At 42.1% G+C, this 18,024-nt stretch overlaps 1 protein-coding gene across 1 annotated transcript in view; it reads right to left on the bottom strand.

The window, feature by feature from the left end:
- LOC115382776 (sarcosine dehydrogenase, mitochondrial-like) overlaps window positions 1-18,024 on the bottom strand; it is a 34,838-nt gene that overhangs the window by 14,280 nt on the left and 2,534 nt on the right. The window contains 9 exon segments of the mRNA XM_030084665.1: window positions 2,700-2,730; window positions 2,733-2,839; window positions 2,994-3,084; window positions 7,858-7,944; window positions 8,873-9,002; window positions 11,428-11,532; window positions 14,515-14,615; window positions 15,598-15,721; window positions 17,029-17,208. Coding sequence (XP_029940525.1) covers window positions 2,700-2,730; window positions 2,733-2,839; window positions 2,994-3,084; window positions 7,858-7,944; window positions 8,873-9,002; window positions 11,428-11,532; window positions 14,515-14,615; window positions 15,598-15,721; window positions 17,029-17,208 — 956 coding nt within the window.

The raw sequence follows: 18,024 nt of genomic DNA, 5'->3' as shown, positions 1-18,024 counted from the left end.
ATGAAGATATGCGGAGGAGTTTGCTTACACTGTTTTCCTACCCGAGGCAAAAAATAGCGTGTTTCTTAATTCCTGACTTGTGGCGTTCAGATGAGATATTTCAGGGCTCTCGAGCCTCCTTGTTAAAACTGACAGTCGCCCACAGTTGGTAGGTATGTTGTATGCGATGCTCTTCCCCCCCCCCCACTCCTAGCAGGCAGCTAGCTGTCTCCTGCCAAAGCTTCCCACACCGAGCTATATTACCATCTGTGCTACCGAGGTGGAAGAAAACGCGGAGAAAAGCGGCGGCGTCAGAGATGGTCTGAAATACAGTTAGGACATTCGGCTTTGGGCTGAAATTTGGACGGATGATCTATTAATTGACGCGATCAGGCACAGGTGTCAACCAGGAAATGCATCCGTCCTGATGGACCAGGGGACGAGGAACCGCTGGGCAGTCAAGATTTTTATCTTCCATTTGTATGCATAAACAGCTATATTTGAACCCTATGCTGCAGCTGAGTGATGGAAATGCTTCAATTGTCCATAAATAAATACATAAGTATGCAAACAAAATATTGTTCATCTCTGTGGAAATTATATCCCTCAAACACTTCAACCACATTTCTGTTTTTTCCATTTCCTTTTGCTTCAAAAAACGTTGCTGTCTTTATCGCGCTTGAGGCCACAGCCACGCGCCAAGCCGCGCATTGAGGTGAATACACCCTAGAAAGTTTGGCTCCCTTCTTTGATCTCAAACAACCTCAAACCTGGTGGTTATGCATGAGAAGAGTCGAGAAAGAAGAACGAAACAACCTCTGAGAAAACAGCAAACAAGAGCCACAAAACAAACCGACAACGCCGCTAATGGAATCGGTCTGACAGGATCTGCTGTGAAAAAAAAAAAAAAAAGCCCCACATGTGAGCGCCGGGGTAGAAGCTGCGACAGTTAAAGGTAAATTAGTCTGGAAGAAGAAAGCACGTCTGAGTGGATCATTAATGCATAAAGTACGACGGCTGGGGCCCATTAGGAGGGTTTTTTCTCTCCCTTCAAGCTAAAAAGCAAAAGGGAACTGAACGACATCCAAAACCCGGGCTACCAAAGCTAAAGTGTATCATTTATAGACATTTGGCATGGGTAACATTAATAAATGTAGCGGCTGGGATAAGTTACGCTGCGAACTGCTTCCGACCTGCCTGAATCAGCATCCTGCTCTCAGATTTGATCAGAGGAGACAGAATGAGAGAGGGGAGAGGAGTGAGCGAAAGAGAAGGGGGGGAAAAAAAAGATGCACGACAGAGAAAAGTGGAAACCTCTCTGTGAGATGTGATCAGCGTCTAACAATTGTTCCTTTGCAAACACTCGGGCATGCTTGTTATAAATATATAGGCATGCAGGAAGTCGACACCCCGGATGCCAGCAGCATCTAAAATGTGAATTTGTTCTGTTGTCATATCAAAGCTTGGAATCATTATTCAGAACTGAGAACAAAGGAATGGAAAGTTTATTGTACTAGTCACAATAATACCCATAGAGGCTCTATTATGAAGGAAAAGTGGCTGTAATCATGCATTATTCATACTGTCCTCTTAGACTGTCCTCACTTTCTTTTAAAAATGAAAGTTGTTTTTTGTCATAGTTCCTCGTTCCATTAGTTTTTAATGTGTTGGGGGACATATCATAGAGATGTATTCTAATCTCTCAGGTCATCTGCTTAATGTTGGACTGCTCCTGACCTGTTTTGCACATTGGATCTTTATTTCCAGGCACAATCAATAACTTAAATAAATTCAGTAATGCTGGAAAATATATTGTGATTCTCCAAAAAATATGAAGAACTCAACGCTGACAAGATCTACTATGCATATTCCCAAAGTCAAAATTTTACACCTTTTATGACATCGGGAAAAGTAAAAAAAGACTAGCACATATATCAATAGTTATTATGATGGCTCCCAAGATTTTCTGCAACATGACCATCCAGTCACAGACAAAATTCAACATCTCAAAAAATAAACATGAACTTTTTAATCACAGAAGTTTTAAACTGCAACAAGTAGGGATGTGGCGATGCATCGTCGTGCTAAAATCAGTACAAATGTGTTATGAATCAAGTTGGAGGAATAAAAAAAAAAAATGCATACAAATACACACAGAACATTGCAATCGGTTCTGTTCCAGGTTAGCTATTGGTGGACATTCTCCATTTATATAAAAGGCTGAGCCCCTGAGATAATGTCAGGAAAGCCACCTGATATTAAAGCAGAAACTTTCCTTTCAAGCACACGCGGGTCAAAATGTGTTCATCCCAGTCATTAAGGGATGCACAACACTGCCCACACAGCAAACCGCCAGTGCTTGAGTGAAGCCAAGGTTAGGTTTAATGTTTCCCAGATCAAGGAAATATAAATATATATGCATATCATCATGCCCTGCTTCACATCGCAGCTTCTGCCAGCCTTACATTTATGAAGGTGAACTTTGTGATCCCTTGTTCCGTATCTCGGTGCCATCACGCATTCAAAAGCAAGTGATTATTTACTGGATCGTCTTTCACCAGATTATCTGTTCCTAAGCTTTAATTCTTGGGTTTTTTTCAGCTTACTAAAATTAATTCTACGTGACTCATCGAACCACAGTTGAAATAGTTCTGGAAAGACGACACGCGAGGGCGACTTCCTTCAACTCTTCGGCGCCGCAGATCAAACCGCTCATTTACCTGATGGAAGGGTCCTTCCTCATGTTCCGCTGGCCAGCGGCTCATCAAAGGGGAACACCACAGAGTAGTTGTTAGCATACGACTCGTGGCTCCTCTCTCTGATCCAGCGCTGGTTGCCTGTCAGCGAGTTATGAAAGCGCCTGAGACAGGAGGATAGCAACTCAAAAGGATTAACGCTCATTAGAAGTCACAATCATTCAGGCTTCATTAAAATGCATCATCGCTGCAGTTTCTGCCGCCGTTCAAGTGAAATCCAGCTGGATGTCTTTACGTATTTGTGTACTTGGAGCGTACCTGATGTCATATCCATACATGTCTCTCTCAGGACGGCCGTGTATGACCCAGTGAGCCAGCTCCCTGCCACAGCCTCCTCCCAGCATCATTCCTGACGGAGACAGGCATGAAGGAAGCGTCTTGTGATCACATCTGTTTACATAAACTACAATTTAGACCATCTAAATCTTCATTCGTCCTCTGGATTACCATTTTGCCAAGTTGCACTCGTTGGATGGTTTATTTGATAAGTTACTGCAGCGTCCAAATGTTTCAGTAGTCTGATTTTAAATCTGTCAAACTCATTTCATAGTCCAATTTGGTGCGATCCAGCAAAATGACAGCATGATAAACAACAAATGGATATATTTCCGTGTTTCCTAAATTCTATTCACATGGAAAATCACAATATTTGATAATACAAACGGCTTAAAAAAAAAAAACAACTATTCAATGCCAAAATACAGTTCAACAAATAGTGAGTCAACTGTAAACAGATCAGATGAGACAGAGAAATAGGACATCTTGAAAAAAAAAAAAAATGTGGGGACATTGTATTTCCCTTGTTGCTCTCCTGCCTGAGGGACAGTGAGAAAGTCTTATTAATTGGGAGAAGAGAAACCTCGGGACGGAGCAATGCCTCTCCTCTACCACTGCCTCTACAACGTCAGCTGTGAGCTACAGAGGGTTGTTTGACCTTTATTCCTTCATTTGACCCTCACTCACAGGAGCCTCTGGGCCATCTGACCTCATCATCTGCACCCGAGGGCTGCAGCCCTGCTTGTTCCAGCCCCGCCGTCCAACACACAATATTTCATCCATCCAGTCCCAAAACTGCCGGGTTAATGAGCCAGGCCCTTTTGGCAACCCCCTGCTTGTGTTGTGCTGCTGGTAATTTGCATTTGCTGTGTGTGTGTGTGTGTGTCTGTGTGTTTGTGTGTGTTACATGTGCATGTGAACACAGCATCAATATGCAGCAGCACGAACACTGTGTCCTTGTGTCGTTCCTTCATTCCCAGCATCCCCCTCTCCCTCCGTCCCTCATCACTTCACTCATCTGTGGGCGCTGTCACTTCCAGCCTGGATGGACATTTGAATGGATGGACGGACGGACGGATGGACGGACGGATGGATGGATGGATGGGTGCAGCAGACAGCAGGAGGTGGGGGAGGAGGGTGAGAGCAGAATGACCGAGTTCTCTCAAGACAATGCGGAGACACCCGGCGGGGCGAGGTGCGCTGATAAATGTCACCTGGGATAAGTGCGCTGACGGCTCAACATGTGAACTGAACGCTTGCCCCCCTCTCCTTCTCCCTTTGAACCCATTTGTTATTCTCCCACCAGTTTAATTTTGCAGGGCAAATATTGCTCCATTTAAAGTTGTTATCCATCACTCAGCTGCAGATTCATCCGCTTTTTCTGACATTTACAGAGAACGCGCCGGCTGCTTCAATACACTTTTAATGGAGTAAAGAACTCAAGTTGTTGTGTTTGTCTTCCCGACTTCAGCGTGTTTATATCTGAAAATCTTGGTCAAAGTAATGTGTGTATGTTAAGAGCGGTGTGTGTGGTGACATTGTTTGCATGGCTCAGTATAAGACTGGTGGCGGAGATAAACCAGGTGATTTTATTATGATAATTTTTGTATTTTTCACTGCTGTAAGCAGCTTAACAGTTTACTTGAAAGTCTAAGACAAATGGATTGTTGCGACAACACACACGTCCAGATAACACAAGCTAAATATAGACATATTTTAACACAAAGTGCACAAAATTAACATTTAATTTCAGGACCTCTTGAATGACAATAAAAGAAATATCAATAATCATCTATAATGACAAAACTCTTGTCATGAGGCCAAAAATTCTAAAGTCGTAGTTAAATACAAGAGCAGTGTTGTTGCTTAACAGTAGTGAAGTATAATATTAAGCCTGGAGGCCTGCTGAATAAAAGATTTGACTTATTGTGCAAATAAAAAGCTGTTGCTAGACTATAAAACATGAGTAAATAAACTGAAAGAAAACAATAATTCTGCCCTGCATCACATTCAGTGCTCCACCTTCTACGATGTTATCACTTCCAATCCAGCTTTAGACCTTTGATACATAGAAAGGTGACACTATTACCTTACAAAAATCAGTTCAGACTCTGGTCTAAACAATAATTTTACAATAAAAAGCAATGTTTGATGCTTTGAGAAAGAATTTATCTGCATCTGTCCTTCTCACTCACAACTAGTAAAATACTGTAACAAATAAATGAGTGATTTGCATCTGTAATTCTGCGTTTGTTTGTGCCTCCAATTGGGAACTTGCCCAGTACAAATAAAAGCTGCGTGATTTGCATCTGTGAATCTGAATTTCTATCTCGGCCTCTAATTCGCCGTTTCGTTGCGGCACGCTGACAGTCTTTCTGAGGGCGGTGGCAGCTTTCATAAAGAACACGTCTGATTTGTTTTTCCTCGTCGGTACAGAACGGCGAGTTATAAATCCACCAAGAGAAATCCCCTCGTGCTTTCCTCAACCCCGTCTGGACCGGAGAGAACAGACGACCGCAGACACGACAACTGCACCGAAGGGTCTAATGTTCAGTAACGAGTCCTGTCATGGCTTCATATATCACAGTGAATGAAAAAGAAACAGTGTGGGGAAATATAATTAAAAGATGCAGACACATAACGGTCCCCTACCGGTCCGGAAACGCTCAGCCTGGACTGTAAATCAACTCACGCCGCAGTTTGCTCAGCGAGAGGTGAGACGCCCTCCCAAATTTTTATTATTTTCTCTTTAAATGATTCAAACATGTCTTCTGAAGGCTGAAATCACCATCTGACCAGCCATTCAGCTCCTCAGCACCCAGCAGAGCTGCTCCACAGCTCCACCCAGGGGGGAGGGGGGGGGTCTGGCTGCAGCGCTCCCATCTTCAATTTAAAGATCTTTCTGAGGCTTTGCAGTGTGAGGATAAGACGGACGCAGAATGCTACAAAAGTCGCTGTTCATTTTAGTGATTGATATTAAGATTGTTAAACCCTGAAAACACACTGCTCATAGAGGGTTTGATACCAGCATAAGAACGGTGAGTTGATCAAGAGCTGGTTTCATTAAATTTCTTGAATTTATTCGGAAAAAACATGAAGAATGACAAGTATCTTCTTCTCCCTCTATCATACTGACACCTTCTCATACTAATGAGCAAACTTAGTTTTTTGTTTTTGTTTTTTTTTTGCCCAGTGTGTCACTTTTTGATGCCCTGGAAAAACAGCTTTAATTCCTTCACTGAATAAATCGAATGTTGCTTTTTACACCCAAAACAACTTATATCAAGACTGATTTTTTTTTTTAGTTAGTTTGTTTCTAAAGACTTTAAAACCTTTTACAGAAATCCTGTGGAAAATACGTCACAGAGTTTCACAAACTATAAATTCTGAAATATGAGTTTTCCCGCTTTCCTACATATTTCATGAAAAATAATTAACTATGGTTCGTTAACATCATTCTTTCATGACTTCTTGAAGTCAGTCATTTAGTATTCTTCCACAATCTCTAAAGTATTAACATGCTATTTGCTTAAATTTCAACAGAAATAATTTCAACCAAAGCTCTAATAGATCAATAAAATGACGGGAAATATTTTCTGGAACAAATGCCTGCGTTTCAGTGAGTGTATGAGAGAAATCAGAGGACAAAAAAAAAAAACTTCCAGTGCAGCTGAGGGACGGCCGTGCATGCAGCCCTGTTAACCCGACATCGGATCAGTGGATCTCAGGACGCGGCGCGATCAGACTGATGGACGGAAAGCTCCACGGATAAGTGGTTGGGGAATAGGAGAGCAAAGGAGGAGGTGAACGGCAGGGATCAGTCAACAATTCGCTGAGATGCGGCCACGCTTCTGAAGCAATAAAAAGACGGAGAGGAAAGGTCTGTGCATTATGTGCCGGAGCTGAGAACGCTGCATGCCCACTTCGTCAGGAAGACGCCTCGCTGCACCTCACCGGCCTCTGTGACAACGCCAGAGCTCGACCCCACCGTCTTCTGCTCTTATGCAGAAAAAAAAAAAGCTTTCTCCCAACTGTCTATTAATGGTTCTGGTGATTACTTTACCCTTTACGCCCCCTCTCCTTCTCTGTTTTTCAGCCTGCCGAGACACTTGCACCGCTCCCTCTCTAATGTCAAAGGTAAGCTCATCTTCCAGCGGAGTAATGGAGAGACTTGAGTTGTTTGTGGTCAGTGTGTGTGTGGTTGTGTGTGGTGTGTGTGTGTGTGTGCTTCTTCATGTTCTCCACAGACTATGAAAAATGAAAACCACTCCATTATTCATTTGTGCCTTGAGAGTGTCCACAGAGACCGCTGGAGGATGGGTCAAAGTCTGGCAAAAAAAAAAACATTCTTCGGTCATTTTGCCCTGCTTGTTTTGACATCTACCGTCTTGGAAGAGTTCTTTAATCTTTCTAGAAATGTCACCTCAGACCTCGAGGAGAAGTTTGTATGCCAGTGCCCCCGGACTGCCTCAGAGGAAGGCTGCAGACGCACTCCGATTTTCCCAAAACAATTACAGTGAAATGAATCTAACACTGTTTAGTAAAAACACAAATCACCAGCTTTGAGAGTGAAGGCAACAGGAGGATTTACAGCTCTGCACTGAGTCTCAGAAGCGTCTCATATTGGTTTTCTTTGAAAAGTGTAATAAGCTGGGTCCCAATACCTCAAGCAGGTTTCAATTCTCTCCACCAATTTATCACTGAAACATATGCAACACTCAGTCAAACCTCGCATTTGTTTCAAGTGAAGTTTATGAGCCTTGATCTGGGATTTACTGACTCTTTGCACACTCGCTATATCTGTCTCTCCGTTCATTTATGATTGATTAAAATCTGCAGAACCCACCGGCACTGTTGAAGCCACAGCCCAGGAAGAAGCCTCGCACCTCTGGAGCTTCCCCCATCAGCGGCTTATGGTCTGCAGTGAAAGACTCTGGAAAACACAAACCAAAAGAAACCTTTTACACCAAAGAAATAAGTAAATTAATCAGATCTGGTGATATTTACAGATGTCACTATTATCATATGTTTGCAACAGAAATGCTCAGTTGGCTGTTAGAGGTCAATGTTTTCTGACTTTATCAATAGTTGCACTTTTTGATCAAATTTTTATCGCTATTAATGTCAGTAGTTCCTTCTTTAATTTATTTAAAGCCTGACGTTGTTCGGTCTGAACAAACTCTCTTCCTGCCGGTCGCCCGCTGGTGTTAGTGCGTGCGTATTTCGGTGTAAAACCGTATTTCAGGTGTCACTTGTCTCACCTCGCCGAATCATTCTGACTCTCTGAGCAGCTGCATCCCACCGCCACGACGGAAAATCCAACGGGATCCTGAAAGCACGCGGCGCGGCGCGGCTTCAGATCGGATCAGTCAAGCAGCTTGGCGAAGTGAGATTGCCCGCTCTGGATGTCAGGCTGCAGCTAATCAAACTATCTCCTCTCCAAACATGACTCACAGGCTGCTAGTTTTAGGTATTCATGAGCGAGTGCAGTATGGAAGCGGTGAATAAATATGTCCGCAGATGAAAACATTTGACTTTTAAATAGGGATGTGTAGAGTGTGAGAAGTTTCACTGAAGCTTGTTCCCTGATGCAGGAAGAACTTGCTAGATATCGAGTAAAGCGACGAGTGTGTGTCTGTGTGTGTGTGTGTTTTTGTGGCTCATTCTGTGATGGAATAATTCTGCAAATCTGTAAACACTTAAATATTTAAATTTCTGTATGGAAATCTGTTTGTGCAACGGAGAGGACGGAGATAAGCAGGGGTTTGTTCTTTGGATTACTGTCATCGTGGCAATGACTGCAGTGGATTTTTGCAGCATGAGGTGACGGAAAACGTGTGTGTATGTGTGTGTTTGTGTACCTGGTCCACACACAGTTGACTTTATGCCAGTCTGCTCCAGAACAGGAACTCTGTTGATGGCTCCTTCGATATGCGTCATGAAGACGTCCCAGTCCAGGTCAAACAGGCTGAAGGCGAACTTGTCGGACACCTAGCAACAGAAATCACATGCAATTTCTCTTTTTTCAATTGGAAAAAAAAAGAAGTAAAAATATCGAGGATTACTTTTTTTTTTTTTTTTTTTTGATTGAGACAGATCTTTTTTTTCCCCAAATTGTGCTACAGTGAATTGACATATCATTTACATATGCCATTAAAAAACCGTTTGGATGATTGGTGTGATAAACACACTGGACACAGATCTGTTTATACAGTCATCATAGACAGAAGCGATGCAATCACACTGAAAAGTTGCCAAATCATGACTGCCAGTATAAAAACTATGGTCTCTGTAAACACCACCTTGAAATATATGACTGAGTCATTGTCTGTCTGGCTCTAATCCCGACTGTGTTTACTCCATATAACGTTTCAAAATACGACAACAAATACTGAATGTGGGTTTGATACTAAACTTTAATCTGTAAAGATCCACATGACCGGCTGAAATGACAGATACAAGATAGATATGATAGAACTAAACAACAGGAAGTTCTCCTTCTGTTTCTCTAGGATTATGAACTATTTTAAATAACTAACAACTTCTAAAGAGAAGAGAATCCTCTTTATCTCATTTGGTTGACATTGCTGTGACGATCACTGCAGCCGCGCCACAACCACGGCCGTCCTCACCAGAGGAAACATCTGTCTTCTTCAGTTCTTTGTCCAAGCTTTAACTTGCTCCCATTTGGACTCCTGCAGCTCCCTCTGAAGTCACCGGGGCCTCATCCTTTAGCTCCTACAAACTCATGCCCAGTGGCGCAGATTGCCTTGCCTTAAAACTCTCCCCTCCTACACTAATCCGGCTGACTCAGGGCACTCAGACTCCAGAAGTCCAGCTCGCCAGCTCGCGCTCTGTGCAGCAGTTTTATCAGTCACGTAATCTCTCTATATTCTGGCACCCGTCCAGGCATTCCTACACTCAAGCTTGACTCTTCTCCAGCCTCGCTCCCTAATGGTAAAATCCAAGGTCCAAATCCTAGAAAAGCGGGATTTTTTTTTTTTTTTTTTGATACGGCAGCTTTTCTGATGCACGGCAGGCGTGCACGGCAATCCACACTGCGCAGCAGCATCAATGGGACCTCCTAAAATGTGAGCCGTGATTTTTAAAGTTAAACATAAAGTCCACAGTGGGAAGAGTTTGCGCGACTTCAATTAGCGTCACTGAAGACACTTTCCGTTTTGATGAAGACTTCAGTGTCAGAATGACGTGCGAGGCAGGACTGACAGAGGCAGCTTTCAACGGGAAGAGAGCGAGTTCTGTGCCGTTACCGGGCACTGACGCTCAGCCGGGTATCTCAGGAGCAGCACTCTTTGTCCTCGTCGCCACACTTCTCCCCAATCCCTCCCGAGCCATCAATCCTGCTCATCTTCACTCGCGAGGCGTCTTCTATTCTCCTCGTCTCCCTGCTAATTCTCCTTTCTGTATCTCCTCTTTCTTCCCCATCCGCCTCATGACATCAAAGCAACACTCGGCTACAGAGCGAGAACAAAAGACGCCGTTTCTGCACAAAGGAATCCTCTAAAATGTAAAACCACTGAGGAGTCTGCAGACAGGCAGGCAGCCAGACAGAAGGACGGAAAGTTGCGAAGGCAGCCTGACAGGCAAGAAGATATAGTCGCTGCTGTGCACAAAGGAAATCAATCTGTTTCATTACTTGTGAACACTGCTGGTCGGGGATTAGGCGGCATTTTAAGACTGGAATTCTGAAAGAAATAGCTGAATAAATTAAAGAACCGCAAGAAACGTAAGTGCAGAGCTGCGGGGCAGAAGCGGAAAGACAGAAACATGCTACCGAACCTGCCAGCCCACTTAAACCCGCCGCTGCCACGAGCATCTGCTCGCAATGAAGCACAGATGCATGATGGTCAGACCATCTGTTGTCCAAAATAATTTCACAAAGATTAATTCCTACAATCAGCCTCCCGTTTCAGGAGTCTCTGCACGACACAGTCGCAGGTAAGATTAGATTAGATATTCACCAAACGCAGAATTATGTTGGTTTTATTGTTTCGGTAGAACAGATGAAATGTTACTATCTTAAATATTCCATAGTTCTTTAAAGCAGCGCATTAACACTCATATCTGTAAAGAATTACATGTTACTTTTACATATCTAGATGATTTGCATCCCGAATGAACCAACATGGGCGAAGACAGGCAGTTTCATGAGCGCCGTTACGAGAACAGTTTGACGCAGCAGCAAATAATGAAGACTACAGAAAGAAGGCTGTTTAATAAGGGATGAGGTCAAGAGGCACAGTGTGAGAAGTGTGTAAACAGCAATCCAGTTTGTCTTCTAAGCTGAAGCTTTGATTTTTTCCGCTCTAATGAGACGCCAGCACTCCCTTCCCAACACGGTGGAAGGCTGCAAACGCCGGGGTTAATCATTGGAAAGGAAGATATTGGCGCTTACGTCGTCCCAGAAGATGGGGTTGGGTTCATAGCCGCCCACAGACAGAGCGTCGCCCTGAAGGCGCAGGTACACCGAGGCGTCGTGGTCTCTGACATTTGGCATGTTCTGCAAACGAAGAAGAATACAGTGAATTAAAAAAACGTCATTTATTCAAAGCTCACTGTGCCGTTTGTGAGCAACCAGATAGGAGATATTTATGTAAAAGGGTTTTATTCATTGTTTTTTTTAATTTAGCATTATTCACTTGGCCTTTAAAGCATGAAATACACAATGTAAGTTATTGAGGATTCAGTCTTCATATTAAAAATTAATGAGTCTGGCAGGTAAATGAGTTAAAGACTTTCTCAATGAAAAGACACAAAGGAGAGAGCGGAGTGTTTGGATGTTTGACATTCAAACCTGACACAAAAGATGTTTTTTTTAATCGTTAAAGTTCAAATTCAGTCCCAAACAAGCCACTATTTGAACTTTTCTCGCAGTGACACAACTGAGGGCTTCAAAAAGTTTGAGGTAATTAGCTGGAATAAAAACAAATGTCTAAACTTTGTCTGCACACCACATTGCTACCCAGATTAAAGTTGACAATAAAATGGAGGTAGACAAATCAGAACAACCATAAAACTGATTTTACAGCCCAATATTATGGGATAGCTACTGAACCACAGCAGATGTCATTATGTCATTCTAAACTACCTCAGTTCTTTGTGGCTCACGTTTAAGAAGGTGCTAGAAGCAATCCTAAGAGACTTTGACTCATTGTAACTTTGATTTTAGTACACAACTGTTTGAACATCTTGTTGAAAACTACATTCTGCTGCTGCTGAATTGTGAAAAGTCGGCAAAGGTTTCCCAAAAATATGATGTAAACAGCCTCAAAGTGGGAACGTGCATTATGTAAGCTGAATTTTAATTTGATTCGTATGCTCATGATGCCCTCATGCAGGACAGCTGAAGGGCCGTACAGCGCCCAGGTCTGGCTTAATGGGCGGCTTCACTTAAATTATGTCGTCTCTTCTGTGTTCACTCTGCGACGGAGGGCTTTTTCTCTCCCGAGTCAATTGGTTTTGCGGGTACGAAACCAAAATACCAGTGAACAAGCTGACATTTCCAAAGCGGCTCGCTGCTGCTCCTGTCCTCTCTCTTCTGCGCCGAGCACAATCTGCCAGCTCCCTCCATGTGATCAGCGCCGAATGCCGCACTGCAATCTGTCCTTCACGCACTCACACTGATAAAAAACATGCTCCTTTTGACAATCTGCAAACCAGGTACTCCCACATTTCCAGAAACAAGCAGCCATCGTTTAAAGACGCCTCACTGATCACACTCGCACACCATCAGTGTGAAATGTTTGACCTGACAAGTTGCACACTCTGGTAGGAACAGATTTTCTAATGACATCTGAGAGTTGTGTGTGTGTGTGTGTGGGCTGCTGTCTGTGAGCATGATGTAGCAGGTATGCTGGTTAAGCTGCTCTTAAACTACATAACACAGTGAAGCCCTGACAGGCAGCCTAACACTGCCAGCCTCCGGAGGATGAGCGCAGCCACTCATGTGTGCTCTTCCTAAGCCAACATACACAAGACCCACAATTCCAGAGCGGCAGTGAACCGTCCAGGCAGGCCACGGCGAGCGCGGGGCGGCTCTGGCCTCCTGCGGCTCGGCAAGCCTCACGTATTATCAGCAATGAACTGATAGAAACAGATCAATCTTCCATTTCTCTCACACACACAACGGGCACACACACACACACACACACACATCCCAGTCCGGCACACACCAGCAGTGGGAGGGCCAATGCAATGCAAGAAATCTATTTGGAGAGAGTGCCTCCTGCTGGTCATATGCATGTAATACAGACAAACAAGACATTCATTAAAATGCATGAGTGAACCAGTATGAAAGAGCGCTGCATTCATAAAGACAGAGTCTTTTTTCTGAATATAAACAATGTTTGTTTTTTTAAAATGAGCAGTATCACTGACCACTTTTTTTTTTTAGGTTCCTCCACAAAGACAATACAGTTTTATCTTGTCAATATTTGCTTTTTCATTTGTTTAACACAATTAAAAATGTATAATATGGGTTGATAAAGTAACGGCACATACTTTTTTTGTACTTGGTTGATGTTCATGTTGTGGTCGGAGCGTGTGAAAATGACTTAGATGATTTGACGTGTAACATGAGTGTATTTTTAAATGATTAGTGCATTGTTTAATCGTATCTGTGGCAGAATTGTCCATATATTCCTTGGGCGCTGGTGATACACAAAGATAAAAAATAACTTTTCGACATAAAAATTTGTTCCATTGATCCTAATAAACCTTTTTTTCTGATGTGCATCAATCAATCAATCTTTATTTATAGAGTACTTTTCATATTCATAAAAAAACAACGCAAAGGTGAATAGTAAAATCAGTCATAAAAACAAAACAGACACACTCCCTGTATGGTTCATACAGTCATGTGGTACCGATTCACACTCATCTATTATTCTCTGATAACAACATTGATAATAATATTAATAATAGTAATCATAAAATTTGTTTTAAAGTGATTTCAACAGCCTGATGATCTTGGCTGCAGCATTTTAAGTTTGTTTAGGTTCTTGGATTAATTTAAAGGAAGGACCAGGGGCAATGTGGTAACCACTTTCACTCAACCACAGCTTTATAACCGTGGTAAACAGGAGACTGGAATCAAAAATGTAAAATCGTCCGACGTTAAACAGGCAGACGTGACATGGCATTAGTCATACATTTGTCTTTTTTCACATTTATTCCTGACAAAAACTTTAAAATTACAAACTCCTGCTGTTAGGAGCTTTTTCATTGCCTGTTTCCACCTGAGTTTTAGTTTCCTTTCAGGATAAAAATAGCAGCAGACTGTTTGGTTTGATAAGCTTCAGTCGAGGTCAATGCCTCGCCAGAGGCGCCACCAGAAGGAGCCGAGCTGTGTTTTCATTCCTTATTAGACATGTTAAAATGATAAACTTTTATTGCGTTTTTCATTCATATTTACGCAGAAACCCAAGAAAATTTTAGCAAATGTGTGCACAGACAGCTCAGACTTTCCAGGAAGTGTCCTCACCTGTATGCCTTCAATCCTCTCAGTCACCACATATGCGTGATGCATTGCAACGAGAGGAACGTTGACTCCAGCCATTTTTCCAAGTTTGGTGGCCCACACACCTGCAGAGAATACCAAATTCAAAGAAATATCTTACAAATACCACCTCTACATTATGAACTTAAAAAGACAAACCAAACAGGAGACAAAAGATTCCTTGGATTGCTTCTTTGTGTTTTTGTTTTTAATTACACCAGGGATCGCAGTCAGAGATAATTATCCCTGGAATGATGATTTTCATTTCTAATTTTTCCTCATTTTCCACATCACTAAGAGATCTGCATTCATGTGATGAACGTTATTAACAGTAATGTAAATGAATCCAATAAAATACGAATTACAAATGAGGCACCACTGAAAAGGGAAATAAACAAGATTTTACACACATTTCATTACCTTTTGAGCTCAGATTAGTTTCAAACTGGAGAAAAGCAAAGATTCTCATCTTTCACCTGAACAATTTGAATTTAAACACCATTTTCAAAAAAAGACTGGAGGTAAACAAACACATACAGCAGCCGAACAAAAGGAACATGCATCTGCAGTCCAAGACCACAATGTAGGTTCTTGCAAATATAAAAATAAGAAAAATGCAAAAACATCCGTCGAACACGACAAATGCGAAAAGAGACAAATGCAGCTCTTTATTTATTCCGAAGGGCTCCGCTCTGTTCAGAGTGTGAATCCGACGTGTCTCCCTGCTGAGCGGTGAGCTGATAATGTCACCGCCTGGAGGAGAGAGTGACATTTTTTCTATTTCCCACAGCTGTTGGGTAATTATGAATCAATGATTATTGATGATTTAATGAACCTGCAAAGCCACAGTTTGCTCCTGCTTGATCTCAAGCAATAACAGTAATCTATGTTTTGTGTCTCCTCCAGTTCAGTGTTCTTTGGATGCTCTTTTGTTCACGATCGGCCAGATCTTCCCTTCTTCTCAACTGACTGTTAGTTTGCTGTGATTATCACACCTCCTTCAATCTGACTTGGCAGAATCGTAGACTGAAAAAAAAAAAAAAGTCTCCTGTTTTCATCAAATCTCACCTGCACAGTTCACCACACAGGGCGTCTCGATGGTCCCGTGAGCGGTCTCCACTGCCTTCACCCTCTTCACTCCGAGGTCGTCTGCCCGCACTTGAATGCCAGTGACGGGGCAGTTCTCGATCACCTGGTTCAAAGAAGACAGAAGTAGTTGATATAGAGAAAAATCTTTCAGCATCAGACCAGAACCGGTTCCAATATCCACTCAGTGAAGCTTCAGTTTCCACTAAAACAGTCATGTTATGCACGTTTTGTACATAAAGACAATAAATGATATACTATAGTGCAACATCAGTGCAATGCTAAAGACACAACTCGAGACTAAAGATCTCAGCAGATGGCATTTAGAGGGGTTTCATAAAATTGTCAAATGATAGTAATTTTTTTTCCACTCGCTTTCTTTGGGCTGTATTTTAGGATCACACAGCTGCCGTGCAGAGTCGGTTACTATGGTGATCCACCCAAAAACACGCCAGCAACAGATCTGTAGTCTCAACCCTCCTTTATCCAGGAAAACAGAGTATCCGAGACGTGCGCTCTATATACAGACCAATCACATAATTCCACTGTTAAGATAAATGTGTTATTTTTACTGAATAATGTCACACACTGAGAAAATTAGAAACCCAGAAAGACAAATCTAAACTACTGAAAACAGATTTAGTGAAATTGTTTCAATACACGAGGTTTAATAGATCTGAACAATTAACATATTGTCAGATATGAACTATACTGTCAACTCAATACTCATTAAAATAATTAAGATATAATGAAAAACTGAGTGGTTTTTGCAAGTTTTCTTTGCAAGTTTAATCACAAAGAAGAGAAGAGCTTAATCACCAAATTGATGCAGCATCTGGATCATCCATTATGCTCCCATCCTAAAAAGGAATACTTCACATCCCCACATTCCAGATCCTTCTCATCTGTTCCTGATCAAGGCAACAAGTTTTCCCCCCAAAAAAACATGCAGAACCTGTTTCTGCCTAAACTAATACAACCAGCAGCTGCTTGGCCAAAAAAATGAAGCCCAGAAACCCACTGGTCATGTAAATGTGGTCTTTTTTGGGGGGGTTGTGTTTCATTGGGTATCTCAACCTGATGTAATTTTGCAAAAGTTGGTCTATCACATTATTCTTTTTGACTATAGTTGTTTTTTTCTTATATAACCATATAAACATGTTATACTACTATGGTAAAATAGCAGTGAGTTGTCATGGACCCACTGGGACACTGCAGTTTCCCACCTGTGGGACTAATAAAGTTTTATCTTATCTTATCTTGTGTTTTACTCTGTATGCTTTCTTTCAACTTGTCAAACTTATTTATGGGTTTGCATTACAACGTGATTCTAATCTTAATTTTTTTGTGTTCATTACACCGATATGAGGCTCAGTTGTACTTGAACAGGAAGCCCTGTCGGGTGCAGTTTACCGTCGCTCCCCGGGCGGAGGCTGCCCTGGTGAGGGTGGTGCAGGTTCCCGCTGGGTCCATGGTGCCGTCTGTCGGTACGTACAGCGTTCCATACAGGTCGTCAACGTTCATCAGAGGATAAACGTCTTTGGTCTCCGCCGGGGACAGGACATGGGACTCAATGCCGTAAACTTTGCCCAGCTGCAAAAGAGGAGGCATGGTTGATTTTACATTCAAAATTTTCTCCTCAAAAAAAAAAAAAAAAAAAAGTGAAAAAAAAGAGCAGAAGGTGCAAATGTTTCACAATAAAACCTGAATGTCAACTGAAATGAAACGTGGTGTGGCTGCAGGAGGTGGAGAGCTGACTCATTCAAAAACAGCTACGTCACGTATAATTAATATTTTTTTGAGACAGGAAATGTTTGGCTGCTGCTTTGTGGCTGGACAGTACAAAAGTAATACCTGGAGTGAACTTTGAACCTGCAGCACATGTAAGCCAGGTCAACAAAGCCTTTCACGCTCATGTTGAGACATTAATAACTTTTTATTAAAAAAAAAAAAAAAAAAAAAACACTGCAGGGTTTCAGTAGCTGAATAAAACAAAAGCGTAAAAACCTGACAGGGCGAGCCTGTTCTGAGGTAACTGTGACTACAGGATTCACTGACTTAATGACAAAATTACTCTGCTTTAGAAACAGAAACCGTCGGTACATCTACTGGCAGACGCATACGGAGCGTTTCTTTTTTCATTTACTTTATCGATTTGGTATGACTTCACTGTTAGATTCAGAAGTAGTCACTTTTCTCTTGTGCTGCTGAGTGCAGTTTGAACAAAGGGGCATCAAATGGAAATGAGGAAAATCATTGTGGAATGAGCTCGTCTTTTATTCTGCCTCACCGTCACGCCTCCTCTGAATTCAATCACTTTTTGTACTTTGCACAGCTTTCTCTGCTTCTCCTCCTAGAAAAACCTTTTCATTAGGAACTCCTATTTTATTTACATTTCATAACCGCTCA

The sequence above is a fragment of the Salarias fasciatus genome, assembly GCF_902148845.1.
Source record: "Salarias fasciatus chromosome 7 unlocalized genomic scaffold, fSalaFa1.1 super_scaffold_4, whole genome shotgun sequence".
Lineage (NCBI taxonomy): Eukaryota > Metazoa > Chordata > Actinopteri > Blenniiformes > Blenniidae > Salarias > Salarias fasciatus.
This window is presented reverse-complemented; position numbering and strand designations above follow the sequence as displayed.